Source organism: Arthrobotrys flagrans, assembly GCF_004000055.1.
Source record: "Arthrobotrys flagrans strain CBS H-5679 chromosome Unknown unitig_3, whole genome shotgun sequence".
In the NCBI taxonomy this organism is placed as follows: domain Eukaryota; kingdom Fungi; phylum Ascomycota; class Orbiliomycetes; order Orbiliales; family Orbiliaceae; genus Arthrobotrys; species Arthrobotrys flagrans.
In genome coordinates this window covers 3,436,483-3,460,480 of record NW_027137547.1, presented here as the reverse complement: position 1 = coordinate 3,460,480, position 23,998 = coordinate 3,436,483, and the positions used below count along the sequence as shown (strand labels likewise).

The window sequence follows — 23,998 nt, the reverse complement described above, 5'->3', positions numbered from 1 at the left end:
ATTCCGAGTTCATAAGGGTGACAATGATGTATTCCGTGCATTGGGAACAAGCATTGGTGGACTGGAGGTCCGCACATAGCTGAAGAATATTATTGCCTCCGCTGATTTGTGGGTTGTTAGAGCTTATTTCTTTCCATGCGGACGTTTCAAGGTGAGGCTTGGCCAATAAGGCTTTCTTCGACAAAGGTTTCTAGCATTTTTACGAAGTGGGGTTTTTAAGCTCGTGGGAATGCAAAAGCGCAGGGCCCTAGTCAGTGAGAGACGGCTCCTCCTCCAGGGATGAGAAGCCACGGCGTCTCTGACTTGACCCCGTTTGGATTGTTCGTGGAAAGTTCTTGTCTGTGGTTCGCTTTCTCCTGTCATGATTGCTCTTCTCGAACTTCTGAATAGAGAGCGGTAAAATGGATAAAGACAGAAGGTTCTGTACCGCACTGCACTGCTGCACTGATAATAATATGATCTGGTGGAGATAAAATATAACATCACGTCAAGCTTTAGACCTCGGGCCAAGCCAAAGGGTTTCCCCTATCAAGTAAAAGGAAAACATTGGAGGTAACGGTATAAGACGAGCCCCCGTTTTTTGCTGGTTGATCCACTCATACATAATATAATACGGAGGTGCCCGCTAGTTAGAGTGAATGACCTGACGTTAACTCGTGAATCCGTTAAATCGAGCCTCTACACCAGGATACCCTGAACTGTAGTCACTTTTCTTCCTTCACACGCGAAACTCATCATCTTGTAGACCCGACAGACATACGTAAAACGGCATCATCCATTACAAATTTATCGATCGACCTCATATGCTCCACCGACCGGCATATTGCTCCGCGTTCCTACTCGAACTTTTAATTTTTTTTCTTCTTTTTAATTCTTTCTTGGTCTGGTCGGCTTTTCTGGGGTTATCGTTTTCTGGTTACATGCATACACCCAGTCAACGTTCGAGCTGAATTCTAGAAGGCTTCCCCAACGTTACGTTAACGCTTGCGGCTTGAGCATCAAATCATATCAAACCTGGAAACCTCTAATTAATAGGATCGAATCAAGCTTCCTAGACAGACAGACATAACAGACAAACCGATAAGGAAGACAAAGACGATTAAATTAGAATCTCACATTCTCTTTGACCAACTAGCTTTAGCCAATCAGCCATTCTTATCTGTATCTCCCCGAATGAGACTGGCACCGGTGCTTGACGAACCTACGAACCTGCCGACCACCCTTCCAACCTCTCAAACTAGTATCACCTGTAAGTTAACCGTTTTATTGTGTCTTATGCTGTTTTCGCCATAGGTAGAGACTGTTGTTTCAATTTCGAACCTTCAAGAAAGGCCAGGACGCTGTACACCACCACCACCACCACCACCACCAGCACTGGGGATCCGTGGGTATGGCCAGCGGTGGCGCTTCGATCCTCGTTCGTTCTTTCTAAAATTATACCCTTTCGCCTCTTTTCGTTTTGTCTCGCAAGCTATTTTTAAGGTTTCGCTATCAGCACCTGATATCAACCGTGTGGGTGGATGAAAAGCTTGTTTGTGGAGTCGATATATCTATTTTGACATCATCGGCATCTTCTACTAGCTTCTGCTAGTTTTCGCTGCTAAATATGTCGATATAATATATCGTTCTAGGCGTCGTCGTTCAATCCGACACTAGTCACCGCTCACTCCGGTACCGTTCAGCTAGCGAGGGTGCCTAGTTCTAACAAGCGAGTCCGGTAGGCATTCTTTCCTGCTTCCCCTGCCCTTGGTCTCATTGCATACATTTGCACATCCGCGAATCACTACATTTTCATCGTCCTGACAGGGCAAGAACAGCGACAGACAGCGTTCTGTTCTGCTATACTATGACAAGGTGGTACAACCAAGCCCACGTTGCGACCCATCTTTCGGAATGCACCTGCAAGCTCCCTAATCTCCTCTCTTCCCCGCCCGTAAGCACATACTTATATGCATATATACAGTACATTACATGCTAGTATGTATGTTATGTTACCCCTCGTCATTTTGTTTATTTTCAGACCATCCGGCCGGTGGATTAAGGGCATGGTGGGCGAGTTAATGGAACAATCTACAGGGTATCCACAGCATCGAGAAAGCAAGAGAGAAGACACAAGGTCTCCGGCTTCAAATGGACCTCCATCCAGATTAGGGCTTCTTCCCAGAATTAACGAACGAACGGGGAAAAAAAAGCCCAATTATGAGTCCCATCTGCTGATGCTATTGCCATGTGCGAGCCATGCTCTCATTCCCACGCTTGCAATTGACTCGTGCAGCTACTCCGACGAGTCTTATTTTCAGGACTTTACCTCGTCCGGCTAGCTGGATAGAGAAAGGGCTAACTTGCAGGGTTCTTCTCCACCCTCACCCTTCTCCCCTACCTCTCCCACACCCTCTTTCAATTCAATTGTTGTCCGAGGTCGACATTCTCCACTTTCACCCCTCCCTGGCTGTGCAGCAGTAGCGTGGCAGACACCCCGGTTGCCTACACCATTTACCGCTGCCACGCTACTTTTTCGAGCATGCTTTTTTCTGGCCCCAATTTGCATGCTCTGGTCCGCATTTTCTATGCACTTTCTTTTTCCTACCTTTTCGGTATCAAATTTTCGGCCTTTGCTTTCCTCCCCCATCTCACGCCCACACTTGCTCTGCAATCTGAGAACTACGCTCAAACTTGCACTTGCTCAACCGAGGAGTAGCTAGTGAGCAGAAGAGCGCAATTAAGATAGGGCAACCTTGTTGGTTCGGTTTGGGTCCCATCCAGAGTAATAAACCCAATGCCATGCTAGTGCTCTTTCGCAGGGAACCGGGCAAATCCAATCTGTGAGAGAAGCCCTGTGTAGCAAAAGCAAATGCACCAACGGAGGGTCGTCCCAAATCTGGGACCTTCCCTTCTTTCCTTTTTGAACGCTTCTTCTTTCCTATTAAACCAAAGGACCGTCTGTCCGTTGGGTTTCGTCTCTTCTCCCAGTCTCGCGTTTTGAACTGCGGATTAATATTATTTCTTATTGTCTGTCATCATTGTTGCTTTACTGCCGGGGCATCATACATACATACATATCTCCTTTCTACATAGACCGTCCGTCCTTGTTTGCCGGGTCTGTGCAGTGCGGTACAGTGACGATATATCGTTACTTTATTATTTACTTATAAACCACGGCGTCCCGGCCGGCTATCGATTCGCTTTTCGGTAGAAGCATCTTGCTATGCTGTTACATCTGTTGCTTGTGCAATAAAAGCTAACCGGAAATACTCAACTGTTTATATGCATCTCGCATATACATGTACAGTTGCAGTATATAGCTATTCCCCATCCCGTTCCTTCCTCTTACATGCCTGATACGACTGTCCTGCCTTTTCCCTCTGGATCTTGTGACAGTCCGAGCGCAGCCGGTAGCAGCAGCCTTGCGACTTTATCACCCTCATCATCAACCGACATATCATTAATATCAAACCGGAGCATTACCAATAATAACAATATCAGAGCCTCTGGGGACATCCGAATTGTCGATAACTCCGGCAATACTACCACTATCAGTAGTTTTAATGGTGTGAAGAGGAACAGCCTCCCAATCATCACAAGCCCAAACCCGACATCTCCATCTTCTGGAACGGCTCTTTCGCCTTCCTCCTTTAAGTCAACTCCCACTGAAAGCTTCCCAACTTCTCCAATAACTCCCATCCGGGAAACCCAAGAACCAAGCAACTGCACTATCCTCCCATCTACTGGTGCTATCAGCCCTAGTATTCTTGCAACTTCGCCACCATCCAACTCGAACTTCAACTCGAAGAAAGACGACAACCGTGCAACCGCGGCGTCTACTTCATATTACAGCACTCTTGCCCAGCGTCAAATCAAGAATCTCTCAAACGCAGTCCCTTCACCATCCTTCACTACCATCGAAGGACCCTGTTCTGTAAAGCAAACAGAAGGCTTGACCAATAATAACAAGGAGTCTACAAGGGTTGGAAACACCGGACACACCAATCGAGCATCAATCAGCATATCATCCGCAAACCCGCTTCTCTCGCTTGCCAATCTTGCACGAGCGGTTTCAGGTTCGCCTACAAACCCTCAAAACGGCAGTACAACACCTTCGAGTTCTCAAACCCTCGGCCGGAAAAAGACGCTATCCAGTCGAAGAAAAAGCGACGGCAGCCTCTTGAAATCGTCCAGCTACGATAACTTAGAATCTCTTAACCAGCGGTTCCCTGCGGGTTTAACACTTGCTGAAGTTCTCGAGACGACCGGGAATCATTCACAGGCAGTTGCCATAGACCCTTCAAGAACAAATACGCCCAACATGCATCAATCATCATCAAGATTGTTGCGTATGACGCAGGATGATAGACCGTTCACTAGGGTAGGCCTTGCCTCGGACGATGCAGGTTTTTGTACCTCAAAAAGCTTCGCTAATTCCTATCGGCGACAGGATTTCAAAGATCTGTTCTCTACACTCATGGTTTCCTTACCTCTAACGCCTCATAGGTTACGCTTCAAGACATATTCATTTACTTTCACATCTGACCAAGCTGTAAATAATTTGGGTTCGCTCAAGTTTTCTCAATCTAACAGAATGCCTGACCCTAAGGATCCTTCTCGGATCGTCACAACAACTACAACAACGACCTTCAGCATGGCAAAGGAGATGGCTAGGACAGTCTGCCAAAAGTTTGTCGCTGCAAGGTTTATGGAGGCTGTTGGCGAGAAGACAGGTACACCTTTTACAAGCAAAAATATGCTATGGCAGTTAACACCGAAGGGGATACATGTCCTGGAGCGTTTCTGCCAACGAAACGGGATCAACTCTCCTCACATCATGGCTCTCCTATCATCACCTTACAACACCATGCGACTTGTTATTCTCGAGAGAGACCCTGTTACCGACAAAGTTTCTCAGGACAAGTCTACTACTGAGATTATCTTCCGAAGATTCGCTGGAAGCACGCCCAACATCAAGCAAACAGTCACAGCATCCGACTCGGACTCACTATCAGAGTACGGGGATGGCCATACCGGTATCAAGTTGGCGGAAACACGGAAGGTCTACGACAAGGTTGTCAAGTATTCTTTCACAGGCAAATCAGGGGTGGACTGGTTGCTCGATTGCTGCACAACTATTGAGCCCCTTGAAACTTACGAAATTGCCAGCCTGTTCACCAGATTCGGACTCATTCAATGCGTGGTTGAAGATAAAATATATCTTCAACAGGAACCAAAGGCAAAGGATTTCCAGCCAACCAAGTCTGCGATTTACATTATAACAGAACGTGGAAAGAGGGTAGCTGGTTGGATAGATTCGGAGAGGGGAAGCATCGAGAAGAGGAACGGCCATGCAAACGGCGACAAGAGCTCCCAAGGTTCCAAATCGGGGCGTGGGAAGGAAGCTGGTATGTACCACCCAATCAACTCCGGGTTCTTCCGGAACAGCTTCAACTGATGTTATTTTTGAAATAGGTGAAAGCCGCGAGACCAACACGACTCGTCTTTCTTGCATTATTCATGACCCAGCTTTGCGTCTTCTTTTCAGAGAGTTCTTGCGTGAAACGCTCTGTGAGGAGAACTTGACCTTCTGGATAGATGTCAACGACTTTCAGTTGCAATTCAAGAACCAGACAACTCTCGACAACATTCGGGAGACTTTAGCTTACGCTTATGGTAGGGATTCTATTTTCATGATATCAGCGTGGCGATAAACTAACATATCCTTCATAGGAATCTACAATGCCTTCCTGGCTCCCGGCTCGCCGTGTGAGTTGAACATCGACCATACTCTTCGTCAAGAGCTTGCTTCGACAATGACTAGAGCCGTCGCAAAAGACCAACAAGGAATGCTCGGTAGCCTTCAAGAGGTCGCCACACTCTTTGAGAAAGCCCAAGAACAAGTCTTCAAACTCATGGCTAGTGTAAGTTTGCACAGTGCTTTGTATTTCCACCAAGAAATCTTATTAACGACCCGCAATAGGATTCGGTCCCAAAATTCGCTAGGACTGCTCGGTATATTGAGATGTCTGGAGACCACGGCTCTGACGACGGGTCTACAAATGGTACTCCTCCCTCTGGGCGCAATGTACAGCAACATGCAAAATAGAGGCCCCCCCAAGCTCTGGTATTTGAACAAACGCTCATATGTTCGCGCTTTGGTCTAGAATAATCATCTTGAACATTTCTATTTGCTATCGTCACAATTACCATTCACAACACGCCGTCTCCTTGTCCACACGATTTTCCGGAAAGGAGACTGGCTATGCCAGGAGTTTCTTCTCGATACCCAATGCATTTTTCCTTTACTCGAACCGATTCACGAATTTCTAATTTTGCAGTTGCTGGCCACACATCATTTCGGCACTTTGCTTTACGTTGTTTTTCTACGCTGATTGAAACCTTGGACAGCGGTATACACTTAACGGTAGACTTTTTCTTTTCTGTTTCTCCTTTTTATAATCTCCTTTGTAATGCTGGGAAACCAACCCATAGTGTCACGGCCGTATGAAAGCTTTTCTACTTATTTCTTTTCTCCGTACCATATCTTGTATCGAAGGTTTTTTTTATTTTATTTTTATTTCCTTTCTTTATGGTTTTACTTTGTTTTCTCACAATGACGGAAGTAGACGGGAATAAGATCACTTCGGAGGTGTGCATTGGGATGGTCGTCTAGCACTATTGATTCCATTACTATCACCAAAAAATTATATACACTTTTTTTCCTTTTCGCTTGTCTGTTTCCATTTTCTATGCTCTCGCCTCTCATCATCATTACATTGAAACGGAGTTTATAGGGCTTCATTGAAATGGACATGTGCTTTTATTCCCTTATCTCCTTTCTTCTAAGACCATGAGCATCATCACTTCTTCCCCTTTAAAAGGATCAAAATAGCAATCTCCAAAATGACTTCTCACACAAGTCTTTCCTCTTGCATGTGTTCCCCGATCTCATGAACTGAAAATAGGATTTTAGAGTTGAAACGGCAATAACCATTGCTCTCCATACAAGCATCATCCTCGTCACGAAACGACCGTTAATTTCCCCGAACAATAGTCTGACGCATACTTCATTATGAGGTGACAGGCACTTGACACGAAAACTCTCGAAGACAGGCATGTTCCGGGCTTCACGTTTCTAATTTCCCCAGGGCGTGCAGGAGATATATTTGCTTGTATGATATATTATATTAAATTTCTTGACGAAAAGGTGGAGGACGTTATACTCTATCTAGACGTTCCTAAAAGTAATTTCACGGTTTTTCGATTCAACGGGGTTTTTTGTGGGGGTTCGTTCAGAATTCACTCTCGCTTGGGGAGAGATTTAAGAGGTGGACCTAGCTTTTTGAGTTTTGGATGGCTAGGTTGAAGCTTGTTGTAATACCTGGCATGCCGGCAACGGAATCTTTGGACCCAGTGGTTTGCAGGTTTGAAGACATCTTGGTTGCCCTTGATCCGTGCGTCTAGAAATAGGTTTGGAAGGGGGGAAAGGCAGGATGAGTTTAGCCTTCTGAAGCATCATGGAAGATGCTGTAATTCGAAAGTTGCATCATCCTTATGGGTCCTTCCTCGAGCGTTATTTCCCTCGAGCATTATCAGAGGACAAAAGTATTGTTCACCCACCCACCTGTCAACCCCGAAGAATGTGTTGGGGTTGCAGTCGCAAGATTGTGAATTCAACATGCAGGATTCCTGCATTTACTTTTCTGCGCCATGCCTTTTCGAAATGCATCGTGCCATTTAGGCGGTTTTGGAGGGCATGTATGTACATATGTAAGAAGGATGACGTTGTTAAAATTTTTCCCACAGACGCTCGGGTCAGATCAAATGTATGTAGCTAACTGACTCGGGGCAAGACATTGCCTGGCCGAGATCCGTATCATGAAAGCTGTGGGATGCACTACTGCTAGCTATAAAGAGATCTCGGAACGAATCCTCGGCATACTCGGGGCGGCTTTTGCAGCTAACAATCAAGGTGTTCGCGGTTGGCCCGGGCCAATGCGGCAAGCAAAAAACAAAAAACAAAAAAAAAAGACCCTCAGCTTTAACTCGTATCGATGGACATGTATCTTATTCCTGCAAGATAAAAAAGAGCTCTTGGTCACTGCTCTAGATCATGTCATGCCCACGCTAACACCGTGATCTAGATACGATACGAGGCCGTAAAAAAAAAAAACGTGACGAATCTTGCAGCTTGCAGATTTTCATTCGTCCGTATGCGGTGTGATTAGCAAATATTATTTCTGCATACGGCTTGTAGGTTCGGAGGTGTGTGAGAATCAGAGAAAGAAAAAACGTGCTCTTGGGCGGGTCACTTTGCCACGAGATCTAAAGTAAATTGGCACGTTTTTCTGAAGGAAAAAATCGCCTCGCTGATTCGTAGATTCGGAACTTAGTTGCCATTTGCCCTAACTCATTTTCTTCTTAGCCTTTTAAATGTTAGCTAGGCAGGCTTGGGTAAATTGGTCAAGCTTTTTTTTTGCTTCATCTTTTTTTCAAGGTGGAGATATAGCTGTTATATCATGAAGGGGTCACGTTATGTGAATATTAGTAAGCTATAAGATGGACCTAATATAGCTCTTTTCTCACTATTCTAACTTAATATAATTGGCTTGTCAAGCTAGTGAAACTCGCCTCAACATTCCTTTCCCTTGATTATCAAGTTGATGAAGAAAGAAAAAAGTAAGATTATGAAATAGAATGGTATACTCTCAATTTCCGAGGCCAAGAAAAAAAAAAGTTCTCATTGATTTCTCCAACTACGTGTATCAATTTGAAATGAAATTTTCTGTCGTTACGAAGTCACAATTGTTCTCTAGCTTCGGATGGCCATAGGCGGTATTACGGGCCGAGCAATTAGAACAATAGGGCCAGGTAGCTTAAGCGATTCGCGACCGTCGAAAAAGGTTCAAAATCTATAGCTCGGGCGGATTCAGTCCAAGAATGCGACTCATGAACTGTTTCAGGCGGTTGGGGGCTTGTGATTCTCCGTTAGCGGTCTATATTACGTTACCGCTTTGACAAGAAAAAAAATTTTCCTCCTTAAGCTGCTGAAATTTCAAAGATGCCATATGTTAACTCCATCACCTATCCTGAACGGATCGAATCTCGAATTCAGCGTTGGTGTTACATGACCTTGCTTTGGGCGATCTTTATTCCCAAACAGTAACTTTCCAACCAAATCGGGGGTTTTGTGCGGCCACAGACGTGTTGGGAAATTTGTGTAGGTACACGCCTCTTAATTGCTTTAGCCAAATCCTCTGAACATGGAAATGGCAGTCTCTTCCCCCAAATGCCTTTCATATATCTGGCAGAAGTCTTAGGCAGTCAATCAGGGGGCTGGCCCGCCGTCTTTCTGTAGACGCACGGACAAAGGCGAGCTACATTGCATACGAAGTGCAGCTGCAACGGACCACGTCGATAAGATGGTCTGGATATGACGGAAGGAAATCGGCATAGATGGGATAATTAACCCTGGAAGCTAAAGCTCCAAGCTACATACTTTGCTCCCCCCATGCCTGTTAATTGTGCTCTGTGTTTTTTTGAGAGGGTTTTCCTTGGTGGTAAAGTTACCCATTCATAACCATGATCCTAGGACTTCTATGTGCTAGAGCTCAAGCCAATGCTTGCGGACTTTTGGAGGCTTGTACTTCAGAACATGGCATTGTTGGAACCCTATAATCCGAGATATTATGCCGAAGAAAAAAAAACGCTCTCATCTGCTCGAGACCCTCGAAACCAGGTTGGTCAAGAATAGACGAGCTTATCGTGCATAACCGAGCCCACCCAGCAGGGGAGGCCCGGGGGTAGTTAGCTAGGACCCCAATCAAACACCATCTCTTTGGTCAATTGAAGGTTGGATCTGCAGTAAGGCCTTGCTAAAACTGTCACGCGGCATGTTATTAAAAGACCTTTAGTCTTTGGATTTGATATTAATGCCTCGTGGGAAAGGATTTCCTTATACCTAGTACAGATTCCGTAAGCCTAGTTATGCGCAGTAGCCGGGTACATGCCAGGACGGATAAAAGCGAAAGGGAAAGGGTAAACCTGGTATGCCAAAGTTATATCGCGCATCACGTTTTCTTGGGAGCACATGGCATCGATATGAATGATACGGGAATCGGATGCGTTTTGAATCCATAACCATGGCCTAACTCGAGTCGCATCCACACCTTTGCATTATCGAATCGATTAGAGAGGGCTTGCATGGGAGGCGCTTGTACACATACCAGTATGCTTAAATCTTTTGCCGTAGCCGGTTACGGATTCAATTCCGAATCTTTTTTTTTTTTTTTTGAATAATAACTCTCTATTTCTTTTCAAGTATAGGTAAAACTTTGCAGTTCCAGCTCTAAAGTACTACTGACTATTCTCGTATGTAAGAATAGATGCCTCTCCTTTACGAGGTTCAAATAGTACACCACCCTTGTAGAATGCTTCCCATCCCCCACGCTCTTCCTTGTCTCTTAATTTCCATCAATCCTACATCGACCCTAAACATCCTGCTCTCCCTTCTTCCCACTCCGGTATTTCCTGATCCTACAAGCAACGAAGCTGTCACTCCGATCCCGCCACCGTACGCCGAAGCTCCTACAACCGGCACGATCAACTCCCATTCCGCAAGCCGTTCCCATGCCGCGAGCGCCACATCCTTCCCCCAAAGTTTCAATCCCCATGTTGTCTGTGAGTAAATTTTGACGCGGCTGACTAAGTTTTTATATTCGTCATATGCCATCGTAAAGTTACATGTATCCGTTTCCAGAATCGGATCGAGCCGCGCCGCAGCAATGAGCATGGCCAGGGAGAGCTCCGGTAGATCTAGGGAGACGAGAGTCACTGCGTTAGCGAATATGATTCAAGTAGCGTTTTTTTTTTCTTTCTTTCCCGGTGTAGAAAACGAGCGTGGCTGGCATTTTGCATATATATTGCTCTTATTTTATCACTGATGACAGCCGAAGTCTACAAGGGAGCCTACGAGCTCGAGGCATCTATGTTGGAAATTCGCTCACCTTCGAGAAGATATAGCTTGTTATCCGGAGCTACTAGAGCATGCTTTGACAAGGCTGCTCCGGCACCTAGAAATGGCATAGTAGGCGAGATGTTGCATATTGACACCATCAGATGGTTGTAGAGGACCTGAATGCTTTTGCTGGTGCTGTAGACACCCTCAACAGTTCTGCGAAACGCCTTGTCTTCTTTGAATGCATCCTGGTAAACAGTAGGATTGTCAGTTTAAGCTACCTGTAAGGACTTCGGAGATAATATGCAGGCTAGGGTATCTCACATCGAGACTGGCATTCCACTGGGAGTAATACGCTATGTCGGTCTTGGTGGTATCCATTGGGAGGATATCTATATCGACGCATAGACCAGCTTTAGCGATTCCCCACCAACCCTCCAGACGGGAGCCAAGGCTACCGCCGGTCCTGAACCCCAGAGTCCTGTGGCTAAACCGGCTCTTCACTCGTTTCTCAAGATCTTCAACAATATTGATCTTAGATGTCATGCCAACGACAGCGATTGGAGCCTTTCTTGCTTGCGCAATATCAAAAAGATTGTAAAGCAGCGTCTGGCGGGGATGTGCTGCGAACTGTTCGAACTCCGAGAGTAAGAATATGACAGAGATACTAGTCGTCTCTGCCATCGCCTCTTGTGAAGCAGTGGGATCATGCTCTGAAGGATGAGAAAGCAATGCTAAGATTGTAGTCAGGGTGTCCGCGAAGTTTATAGGCTAGGAACATATTAGTAAATTGCTATCTTGAAGTGGATTTTGCACCTCGACTGACCTTCGATTCATCCAATTCCATGCTGCTTCCGAGCTGCCTCCAAATCTCCTTGACGGCGGTCTTTTCGTCGGTCTGAAGGCATCCACTTAGCCTTACTACGATGAAGTCTTTCTCGAAGTGCTTTTGTAATGTTGCGATAGCTTTCTCTACAACCAAAGACTTGCCGCTTCCTCGTGGCCCAATCAAGAGGATAGAATTGCCTTCCCCAGCGACCACTGTCTGCTCCACCAACTGGTACACAGTGTTATATTCGTCTTTCAAGCCCACCAAGCTCTCGGGGAGCTCCCTTCCCGTTAACTTTTTCATAACGTGCGCCTTCAAAGTCTTCACTGCTCCCTCCGTAACCTTTCCTTGAAACTTTGGTAGAGCTCTGACATCTTTCTGCACCTCTATGGCCTCCTCTTCTGCTGTCTCTCCCTCTTCGTTTTCCTTTTCGTCCTCCCCTTCAAATCCCTTACTTTCACTACCTCCTTCTTCAACCTCTTTGGCGACCTTCGCCCTCCTGAAGCTCGCTGTCAACTTCGACGGCGTCTTCTTCGTACTCTTGGTATTCAAGTTTGCTTTGAAAGGGTCCTCTTCATCTGATTCGGGAAAATCAAACACGGACCCTTCGTCATCCTTTTTCTGAGCAGAGCCTCTCGTTCTCCTTCCCGTACTCCGAGGCGCCAATTTCCCGTCCGTTTTCGTTGGACTAGCATCGCTGTCGACCATTATCACATCTCCTTCCAAGTCCGTGTCATCCGGTTTTGCAGCCGGCTTCCTACCCCTCCTTTTTGCTGGCGAAGCCGTCGTTGCCTTTGTAGCCTCACTATGTTCCACGCCGTTGATTGCAATCGTCGGCTTTGTCACATCCTGAACCGCAGGCGTCGTCTTCCTTTTCGCAGACCCATGTCTTCCTCTCCTAAACTTATCAACACCAGTAGGTGCCTCATCACTGGTGCCAATTCCTTGATGTTGCGATTGTGATGCATTCCCTCGTTTTCTACCAGGCTTTGAAGGCGATGTCTCTCCGGCGGTGAAACTACCGCTGACGGTACTCGGCGTGTCATCTCTATCTTTATGTTTTCTCCTCCCACCGTATAAGTTCGTGATCTTTTGTGGAAGACCTGCAGAATTCAGCTTTGGCGGCGGTAGGGCGAGAGTTATTGATTGCTCCTCTAACTCCTCCCCTGAAGCTTGCTTCCGTGCAGAGGCAGCAGCCGCCCGTCTCCCAGGACGTTTAAGACGTGGCGTTTCATCAACATCTGTAGGTTCCTCATCATCTTCAGGATTTATCTCCTTGGCAGCCTTCGTTCGACCACTAGTTCGTGATCCACGGCCACCATTGGCATCCGCTTTTTGAGGCGATAACTTTCGCCGTTTAGTTGCTGGTAATTCCTCTTCATTTTGCGTATCTGCCGTAACGGATCGCGTAGTAGACCGGGGTGCTCGAGTAGCTCTTGCATTTCCCGTTGTGTTCGGAGGGGATGTAGAGCTTGACTCGAGAACTTTAATCGAGGGTTTAGAAGCTCGAGAAGAGTGACGCGTGCTCATTGCATTTACAGATTCAATTGGATATTGGGAGAAATGATATGATTCGTGGAGACATGTGGGTTTCTTGGAGAATATGGGAGTAAAGCTTGAGGCAGGTAATGGTCAGTTTATATACGCCAAGTTGTTGTGGTTGGGCTCGTTCAACGCACAATCACCACCACCCTATTGGACGGGAGTCTGAGTGCCTGAACGATCCCGATGCTTGGACTGTGATTGCTCGTTTCATGCCTTCGTGGTACAGATGGACCGAATAAGTTTTAGCAAGCGTAAGGGAGTACCAAACTTCTGAATTGATAAAAGTCTCATGTCCCTTTTGAGTATATGTTGTGCTAACAAAATGACATACGATTGATTGATACAAATGTGGCCTAGCCGTCTTAAATCTTACAAAGATTGTAAATGGATACCTACCGACTAATATACATCGGTTCACTCGAGCAAACTTGGGACAATATTCTTGCAGACTCCAACGTATTCTTGGAACCTGCCGCATTCCCCGTCACTTAGCCCATCTGTCGTCCAAAACACCGTCCACTTCCCGTCAGGTAGCTTGTATGTTCCTTTCGCCCGTTCGAAGTACCATTTGTTTACCGGATTGTTCTGCCGGCTCCGCCATATGAGCTCCTTCTGGAACATACCGGTTCCGTGAACCATGGCTTTGAATACTACGTCTGCTACGCCACCAGTTCCTTGAGCTTTACGGGAAACAGCGAATTTGTCGAGATAAGGAACTTTTCTACCGTTGTGTCCTTCTTCCCAAGTTATGATGGCTCCACCATCATAATCACCTGCAATTATAACTCCTGCGACGTGCTTGTTGATACGTTCAAGATAGTGATCAACATCCAGCTTCTTCCCAAAAGAATCCTCGATCAATTCAACAAGTCGCTTCGTATTGATTTTTGGATGTGATGCCAGTGTCTGTCCGTTTTCAAACTCCGAGGGTGGAAGCATGAGTAGTGGAACACCATGCTTCACCAGAGTCGTGATGACACGGGGCATTGAAGGAGTAATCGGGAGCGATGAAGAGAACACGGGTTTGTCGGTTAATAGATTGTGAATCAGTGGGTTTCGAGATTCTTGGGGTCCTTCGTGTGTCATCGCAGCCTGTGGAGTCGTGACAACTGCGGATGAAGTCGACGGAAGTAACTTGAGGCATTGTCTCAGGCTCCTCAGTGTCGATATATGCGAACTCGTCACAGCAGTTTTGTTATTCCGAAGTTCTGATAAGACTGGGGAGTATTCTTGTTCCAGGTTCAAGAACACATGCGCACCTGAAGGACGTTCGTACGACGGGATACCACCAAGGGGGTCTAATATGATCAGCCGGTCAAGCGTCATAAGCCCTTTCGGCGATTCCAAGTCCCGTAGTGTTTCCGGGTGGTGCTGCAGGTCGGCCAGAAGATGACAAAGTGCTACTAAAATCGAGTCCGGAGATGTCGGCTTCAAGACTTGTTTGTGGTCGTGTGCCAGCGCTGGAATGACTGGAATAGCCCCTCTTGATATTGGTGCCAGTATGAGCGACGGTAGTAGGACATGGCTGTCCCCGTTGTGATCTATCGTGAGCGAGCCCTCTACCCCCCGCGATTGGCTACCAGCATCCTCGATTGCAGATACAACTCTCTCCATCTGTTTCATATGAAATACCCGCAACCCTTTCTCAGTTTCTTCCGGTGCACCTGGTTTCCCATCCTCATTAACATCGACCACCACTACTGAACCGAGTCCGAGTCTTCCTAGCTTTTTTAGAGTCCTTCCGATAGCAGTGAGTTCTGCATCGGTCAGATGCTGGGGTCCCCGTAGTTTAACAAGAGCAAGATGTAAATGTTGGTCAGAGACCTCGGGAGCAAAACAGTCTTCAGAGAATTGTTCGAACGCCTGTGGCCGTGACTTCCGGAGAAGACCTCTAATGAATTCACGGTTCTGCGTCTTCTGCAGGGAGCCCGGGACAAGCTCGCTCGTGACAATTGGCGAAGGTGGTCCATCTTTCTTTAATTCAGGTACCGAAACAGGGGCTTCCGGACCCGTGGCACGTTGAAGAGTTGTCTCAGGAGGCTTGAAGTGCTGCAAGTATGTTTTGGCCTCTCGCTTGGTCGATGATGCTTGTAGGACGGACAGATAAAGGTCCTACAGTAAATGTCAACCACCCAAGCCCATTAGCCGTTCAAGCTTTGTCTCGTGAACATACTCTCGCTTCTTCACCCAATTGACGATGCTGTTTTTTCTTTTGCTGCTGGCGGCCGGGAGATGTCGTCGTAAACCCCGATTGTTGCTGAGACGCATCTCGCAGACAGCTTAACGATCTCTTGACCTCACCGAGTCGACATATTTTCCGCCTTCAAGAAGCCAGTATGAGCCTGTGAGCTATACTATATATATAGACATAAACCAACTTCGAGACTTACATAGGCACGACGAAACCCTTCATTGCGAACGGGCTTAGCCACCCAACCTGCGATGCTAGAAGCTTGAGTCTGGATATCAAGAGTCTTGAAGTGGAGGGAAATAATATCTGCGATTAGAATTCCGGTCGCCTGGGAGCATTACGGTTCTTTTAAGCTGGTGGGAGGTACTGGCGCACAAGGTTCTAAGTGAAGGGTTTGTTCGAGATATGTCAAGCGAATGAAATGAAAGAGCGCTAGCCGTGGTAGCAATAGAATCGCGATCGAAATAAAACTATGTTGTATAATTGTAAAAGATATGAAAGAAGAAATGCTATGCAGGACGGTGGGATGTTTCGTCCATTCTTCTGGAGGCCCTTTCTTTGTTCACTGTTCACGAGGGATGTGTGAATGAGCAATGCAATCGACGTGGTATTTTTCTTAAATTTTTTAAGCGGTTCGGAAATAGATTTAAAAGGCGGGGGGGCTCGCTAGATCGTTTAACGACGTCAGCTCCAACTCAGCGGCCAATGCAAGACCTGAAGTCAGACGTCGCACCGTTCCACGTTTTATTGATGCGGAAAGCTTCCAATCATGGCAATCGGTCGCCGATGAGATAAGCCGTTTATGTAGATGTCGTAAGTATTTTCTTTCTTTCACATGCCTATAGATAAGCCCAAGCATATGATATACATACACGGATAAGGGATTCATTCGTAGCAAAGAGCTAACCTAATGTATAAATATGATTAAACTCAGTTTCTCCGACTGCATGAGTGCATAAAATTGACTCGTATCGATCAACGGCGTAGTCCTTTTCCGGCCTCCGGGCATTGGTATACGCATACGTTTGCAACTTGCTCCTCCTAAATCACAGGAGTAGAGTATTCCAATACCGTCAAATAGGACTCGACGACCGCGGCCGAACGTCAAGTTTGCAAGCATTGTTTGCCCAAGCAGCTAGCGGTAATAGCCCTCCCCTGTCAACGGACGCCGGTCAGGGACAACCCGTGATTCTGGAACCTTCGCTTGTTCTGACCAACTGACTTCTAACTTCCTTCCTTTGCCGCCGGCTTGGTGTGTCCATATCATGCCCAAGAGGTTGCGAGGTCCGCCCATCTGATCTGATCCCAAACCGTTTACACGCGCGACCATTCCCCGTTAACTCCCTGACTTCCCCACGGCCTGGAGACCAAAGCATTTTATATTTATAAGAGTACGCCGACGGCAGGCTGTCTTAGATTCACTCGACATTCGGTGACTCTAGTTTTAATTTAGATGCTTCGAGATTGCTTCCGTGCCGCTGACAAATCCAACATCCGGGCATTAGATTTGGCGAACCAGCGCTGCGACGAACGTAGCTTAACGAGGCTGCGCATAATAATTCACAAACCGATATTTGTGAGCCTTTGCATCGCAAGGCGCCGGCGTTCTTTCGACCAAAGTAGCCTTTCGATTTGATATTTCTCTATCATTATCGTTTTCTTCGAAGAATACATCTCGTTCTCAAATTCTCTGCGTCTTGCTTTCATCGACCCTTTTCAATTCTTTATTTAATTAATCGTACCTGATTTCTTTTATTTGCTTCAACATTAACCGTCACTGCATCCCGCTGCCAACCCTGTTGTTTGGACGACCAGTACAAGCAACCGCCGAGTAGCATCAACCTTTAGCCCAGCTGCTTAATATCCAGATTATTTTCTTTCGTTTTCTTCTTTATCAAGACTACCAGACTTTCTTTCCCACTCAAATCCGAAAAGGAAGAAAAAGAAAAGGATAAAAAGAAGCACGGAATCTTCCGGCATCCACGGTACTTCTTTGGACGCATTCACAATTATACTTCTTTTGACAAATATACCTGGGTAATGCCTCCAAGCATCATCGAAATGAGCGCCGAAGAGCTAAAACAAGCAGGAAACAAGTAAGTTTGACCCCTCTTAATTGTCGCATCATCCTACTGCTGCCAACTCTCCCCCACACTCCTCTTTCTCGGGAAATAAATTATTAAGAAACGATTGTAGATTCTTCCAAAACGGTGATTGGCTATCTGCGGATAAGAAATATTCACAAGCAATAGCAATCGATTCTACCAATTACACTCTTTTCACAAACCGTGCATTGGTGCGGATGAAGCTTCTGAGATATGAAGATGTCATAAATGATTGCATGTCTGCCATCAACCTCAATCGAGATGCTAGTATGTAGGATCTACTTCGATTTTTGATTAAATCCAATAGCATATTTACCCTCGAATAATAGTGAAGGGTCACTACATGGCTGCTCAAGCCTTAATCCAGCTCTCCCGACCAAGCGAGGCCCTCGGGTTTGCTTACACAGCTTACCAGCTCGCTATAGCTCAACATTCTAAATCCGCCACTGATGTCGCCAACGTTGTTTTGGAGGCTAAAAAACAGCGATGGAAGAAACTAGAACGGAATAGGATTGATAAAGATAACTCAATGTTAAACCAAATGAAAGAGCTAGTTAAAAGAGACTCGGAGCGGAAGATACTGGATCTCAGAGAACAACAGTGGGATTCACCTAATGCAGGCGACAGGGACCTTGAAAGCGAAATCGCGGTTATCAGGGAGGATGCAAGAGTGCAGATGGATGAATTAGAGAATGTATTTGCGAGGGCAGACCCGCAAAGATATAAGCCGAGAGAGGTACCGGATTATTTGATGGATTCCATATCGTTTAGGTATATATACCCTAAATTAACATCAGCGTCGCATTGTATATGCAACGACCCACTAACTATGTTTACAGTATCATGACAGATCCCGTGGTAACGAAGAACGGCCATTCATACGACCGCTCTGTCATCATGGACCATCTCCGAAGGAGCAACACTGACCCGTTGACGAGAGAGCCCCTAAGCGTTTCGGACCTGAGGCCGAATCTAGCACTAAAGCAGGTTTGTGCGGAGTTTCTGGAGGAGAACGCCGGGTGGGCCGTTGATTACTAGTGGTACCGGCGTCCACGGCGTAGGTCTTCGAAATACAGTTATTTTTGACCTCTTCGAGGGGCTGAGCTTGTTGACGTTTGGCTTCCAGACATTTGGTGGAATTTGGGCTTTGCTCCCCCAACCGTTTGGAGTTTTGGGATTTTTGAACCTTGCTCTTAGCCCTTATTAAGCGGCTGAAATCACTACTTTTCCCTTTTGGTATCCCGGATTCAAGTTTAGCGTTTAGATGCATAGCCCTAGTTTATACTTTACGAGACATTCGTTATCCCGCCTACACTTCTCCCCCTTAAGATTCTAAGGATTGTTTCTTTCCGTTTCGTAGTAGGTATCAAGATGGTTATACAGTACCATGGCGTTTTAGAGCGAGGGTGGTGCTGTAGTTATTAGTGCCATTTTAGCCAATAAACGGCCTTCCCATTTTTTATTTATTTTATATCTAAATGACCTCTATATAATTGTATGTGCTTACGATCTAACTAAGCTTTTAGTAGAATGTTAAGTTATAGTTATAAAAGCTAGAGCTTGCTAGGGGCGTTGGATATGTTGCATCAGGCTAGTTATAGCTAGTGGCGAGCTCTAACTGCTAGAGTTAGTTATTATCTCTAGCTATAGCTAGGTAGATTCGAGGTTGCTGTTTTGTGTAACCAACTTTAGCTGAAACCTGAAGCTCCCACCAACAGCTTTATCAAACTGTCCGTGGCATTTCAAAGTTGGTTCTAGTGGCGGAAGTTGCATATTTACGACCGGCCCCATACGGCATCCACGAAATTGGCAAAATTGCTACTCTAGAAGCTGGTTCCGTTTAAACATGTTATCAAGATATCGAAGGTACCAGACTGCGAGATAATTAAGTGGCTTTTATGCATAACCTATTATATTTCTGGGAAATTACCTAATGTTGGCTTTACGCCCAGCCTTGGATCCATGGGAACATTAAATTTGGGAACCCATGATATCAGGAGGGTGTGTTACTGGGTTAACCGGTTCTATTGAAGCTGAGCTTACTATATTCCATAACACCAACTCAACAGTAATGTCATCATTTTAAGCCTTATAAGGGATTATGCGATATGTGCATGCGTTATCTACAAGGGCACGGGTGGATACAACAGCTTTCAGAAATATTAGTCGCATTCGCAATTAATTTTCGCATACAGGAGATGGCTTCATAGATGACTTGTGCAATGTAAGCCAATAGAAATGTTAATTTCCATAACCACGCAATTATGAATTATTTTTTACCCCCTCCATCGTTTGAAATGTGTGGACCAATCGGATAGCATCGCAGTTCGGAGTATTAGGGTCCATGGGACTCAATAAATAGATAATTTGAACTGTAATAAGTCGTAGACCAGACAAAAGGGGCTATTTAATTAATTTTAAATGTATCCATTAGACATTAGGATTTGCTTAAAGGGCTTGCTGCTGAGGTATTGGAGTTTTAAGTCGGGGAATTAAATCTAATCTTTAGAAAACGGAGATAAATATAGGTGCATGAATAAGCCCGTTTTTAGGGCGTGTGGTGGCAGAGGCGAAGCAGTTAACAGTTATGTACTTTTAAAGTGGCCTTAAATTGAGATCATATTGTAGTCTCCGAATTCGGAGTTTATTGCAAGGTAATATTCAGGAGAGAACAAAGATAGGTCTGGACGTCGACGTCTAATTACTTCAATATACGATGTTGCTGTATGGCGTCTGCTTTGCATATTGGCCCTCGCGATGAAGGATCAGTAATAAAAGAGGATAGGAACTGAATCAATGGCACGCTCAAGTTGTTCCAGGGAATGTAGGAAGGATTGTCGAGCACATGGTCATGTCTCATACCCACTAGTGGAGGCACAGACACTTGAATAAGTTGCGTTGTGGTCAAAATCCAACAGGGACCCACTATATTCCTGCAATTCGAACTCCTTAAAATAATTGCTAGAAATGCCGGTCAGGCTTCGAATGAGAAGGGCATTACAGAGTACAGCAGAAAGATGTATTGTCGCTTAACCTCGGGAAAACATCGACAGTACCCGCAGAAGCCCACAATTGATAGCAGAATATTAACAACCCCCCTGCTGGTTTAGGTGGTACAGAGCTGCAAAAAGATCTTCGACCCGAGATCTTGCGAGGCTGGTGAGGTTTCGTATTCGCAGTTGTCATACCTATCGTTTGCTCCGAACTAATCAATCCTTCGAGACGACTAGCCGATGGCATGCATAAAGGAATGAAAAAAAAGACCAACCAACGCCACATCTTACGAAGGCGAAATATTTCTTGCTTGGCTGTTGTCAAACAAAATGAGTAGAATCTCGCCGCTCGCTCGCTGTCTGAGCGGGTCCTGCTGGGCTAATGCTGCATGCCATAGACATGTGCAGACGACTGTGGGATGAATAATCGCATCTGACTGGCTGGATTGAAAATATTCTGTTAGAATGGAAGTGGTCATGCTGGAGCTCGCCTGTGCGCCCTTCAGGGCTGCTCCCTGTCAATTGCCTGCACGGAAGCAGGGACGGTGCTACTCTAGAGATTTCGATGCGACTCGAGTTCTTAAGCTTGCTGGATTTTGATAGACGACCTGGAATGCTTGCCTCCGCTCGGATCGGCTGATAAACCGATATCGAAATGGTGTGGGTGAAGGCTTCTATTCATATCATATATCAGCTCAAGTCGACACCGAGAGAATTTAGGTTGGTTGCATTCTTCGGGTATTGCGATATTGCACCTGCCAAAGACGTCGACGAATTAACTATGACATCTCGGGGCTTCTTTGTTTTCCAACAAAAAAGTTTTTTTGTTTGTTGCTAAACTGCCTAAACTATTAAGATGGACCACATGGTATCGAGACGGACAAGCGATTTGTTCATAAGGGCAGACCCATGGTTAAGTGGTTCCGATTTGTCGATATCTGGATAGAACATCCCTGGAGTCGGTTTTAAGAATGCTGTTAGCTTGATAAATACCAACTAAAGCTAACCGTCGAGACCTGCACATATCACAGCGAGCCTATGCAATCGAAACGCAAGTTACCATATCTGAGGCCGGAAGGGAATAACTTGTGGATGTGATTTGAAATAAATGTTTTTTTTTTTCCCCCAAAGGCTCAACAGATGCAGGCTGCAGGTACCGACGCGATAACGTATTGAGAAGCACATCCACATGTCGACATATGATCTGGGGAATTCGTGGCATGTGCGGTGTATACATGTACTTTAGCGATATCGCCAGGTCACAGTGCAGCGGAAGGACACAGGCAGGCTTGAAACATGTAACATGTCGGTACCCAAAAGTTCCGTTTGGACGAGCGAGCTAATGAACCCTCTACATATTTTCTAGGCGACAAATTTGAAGCCTCATAATCTAAATTTATAATCGAGTATTAAAATCTTCCTTGTTTTCTGTTGAAGACGAGAAATTTATGCTAAAATGGTTGTTAAAACCGACGGTGATTTCAAGCGTGGCAGTATTAACCCGAATTGTGGCCTTTCAACTGATCATGGTATCAATCATCCCTCTTTTCTTCTTCGCAAGCCTTGCAGATTTTTTTGGATTAAAAAATTCCTTGATAGCAGCATAAATGACCCCACCGACGAGCCGCTCACGAGATCGCAGAAAACAGACTTAGAACGCCAAATTAAGGCTGTATTCGCATATGCATTCTAAACACGGTATAGATTCGACAGAACGGAGTGCGTTATTCTTTTTTGTTGCAAGCCTCCGCGGGCACCCTGTTGATTGCGCATTTGCCCAAGTCGATAGGCGAATACTCAGAGGGAATTGAGAAGCTCGGTTCAAGTGCCTCAATGGTGCACGGTTGCCAGCGAGCAAGGGTCAGCCGGCATCGAAGGCTGCTCTCTCCGATACACTACGGTACAAACTCATAGATAACCTCCTCGGGTCAACATATTTGAAACTCGCTTTTTTATCTGTGGAATAAAGTGCTCGCTTAGGCCGGGTAGAAAGTGTCTCTGACATCGATATCATGTCAATGGGTGGTGTTTTTTGTCCGCAATATTGGGGGTCCCAAGGTGTTCATGTGCCAAATTCCAAACTGGCGGACCTAGTCTTCATATATTGCTGAGGTCTATGATCGACCTTCTAGATTAATACGAGATGCTTGGTCCGCCTGGATATTTTCGAAAGTTTTTTCTTTTTGGTGGAGGTTTTCAACCAAGCTCGCAGATTGGTTTTGGTTTTGACATGGATGATCGGGGTTACCTGAAAGGGTCTCATGACAGGCTGCCGTCATGAGCGGCTGCCGTACCCTAGCCTTATCTAGTGGACTCGATCGACTTGCGCAATGCTATAAGAACGTTCTCGTAAAATCGTTCCTGACTTAAAAATTTCCAAAATGCAACCCTGTAGGAATAAATCCTATTGTGAGATCCAGCTGTTTGAGTTTGAGTCTGACACTTTTTTGTAAGAAACTTTTGCGGCTGGAGAGTGAAACATAAGAACATGCACCATTGGGACTTTGATCGCTGCCTTTCTTCTGTCTTTCGCTGACATGACACCGGCTGGCCTGTATGGGATGCCCTCGCTCCACTTGGGTAACCAGAAGGAGAAAGATGGGCGGCGATTGATGTGGGTTATGTTTAGAAAGAATTGTGGGAATTCGGAAGGAGGGAAAGCTAATGCATCATGTCAAGGGACCAAGGCACCGTCTGTACTGACGATGAAGACGGGCATAGTCGTGTCGATGGCTGTGTTCTATTTTGGATCAGGTACCAAAGAAACAAAACTGCAGAGGTACATGTACCGAGTTTCCTCATATGATTTTGAAGAAAAGGAAATGTACCATCTGGTGGTCCTTTTGTCAATTGTCGGGGGCTTGCAGATTTCGCCAGCCCGCCACAAGCGTTCTAAATGAACCCAGGAAAAATATTACATCCTGGGATATTCGTCTACTGCGTTGTAGAAGCAAGCAGGCAGGCATGTCGGTGTGCTTCCAAAGAGACGGGAAGTTCGAAGTAAATCTATCAGGCTATATGCCGTTGGTACGTAAGCTAAGCTTGCTCGTGAAAAGCTCGTGGAGTGATTAGATTTCCATCTGAAGATGAAGCAGGCACACTGCAAAACCCCGTTGAATTAGCCAAAGGGCAATTGGCCGTCCCCACACTCTGTCTAGACCCCTGTTCGCACAAGCTCCGCCGCCATCTAACGATTAGAAGGGGGGGGGAAAAATAAGAAAACTCGAATCATCTGGTCTTTCTGGGTTCCCGCGTGTCAGATATATTTCTTCTTCGACAGCATTGTGAGAACCGTACAACGGGTTAAAAGGACAGCAGCCTGGCTGAAGTTTGCCGGGTAACATTTGGTATGGATGATGACCATAGCCAAGCTGGTTCCTTCTTGATATGTAG

At 45.8% G+C, this 23,998-nt stretch overlaps 4 protein-coding genes across 4 annotated transcripts; 2 read left to right on the top strand and 2 right to left on the bottom strand.

Moving 5' to 3' along the window:
- Positions 1-3,331: 3,331 nt before the first annotated feature.
- Positions 3,332-6,091, top strand: DFL_002387 (uncharacterized protein; the record flags this gene model as incomplete). Its single annotated transcript, XM_067631163.1, has 5 exons — positions 3,332-4,363; positions 4,433-5,390; positions 5,458-5,658; positions 5,716-5,906; positions 5,966-6,091. 5 exons carry the CDS (start codon positions 3,332-3,334, stop codon positions 6,089-6,091), a joined length of 2,508 nt encoding a protein of 835 aa, XP_067493736.1.
- A 4,299-nt stretch (positions 6,092-10,390) lies between these two features.
- On the bottom strand, positions 10,391-13,301 carry DFL_002386 (uncharacterized protein; the record flags this gene model as incomplete). The annotated part of the gene is made up of 4 exons (XM_067631162.1): positions 10,391-10,800; positions 10,992-11,190; positions 11,267-11,713; positions 11,769-13,301. The coding sequence occupies 4 exons, from the start codon at positions 13,299-13,301 to the stop codon at positions 10,391-10,393; spliced, it is 2,589 nt and encodes an 862-aa protein (XP_067493735.1).
- A 429-nt stretch (positions 13,302-13,730) lies between these two features.
- Positions 13,731-15,729, bottom strand: DFL_002385 (uncharacterized protein; the record flags this gene model as incomplete). Its single annotated transcript, XM_067631161.1, has 3 exons — positions 13,731-15,428; positions 15,490-15,637; positions 15,707-15,729. The coding sequence occupies 3 exons, from the start codon at positions 15,727-15,729 to the stop codon at positions 13,731-13,733; spliced, it is 1,869 nt and encodes a 622-aa protein (XP_067493734.1).
- Positions 15,730-17,568: 1,839 nt separating this feature from the next.
- Positions 17,569-18,650, top strand: DFL_002384 (uncharacterized protein; the record flags this gene model as incomplete). Its single annotated transcript, XM_067631160.1, has 4 exons — positions 17,569-17,603; positions 17,704-17,879; positions 17,942-18,383; positions 18,452-18,650. 4 exons carry the CDS (start codon positions 17,569-17,571, stop codon positions 18,648-18,650), a joined length of 852 nt encoding a protein of 283 aa, XP_067493733.1.
- Positions 18,651-23,998: the final 5,348 nt, after the last annotated feature.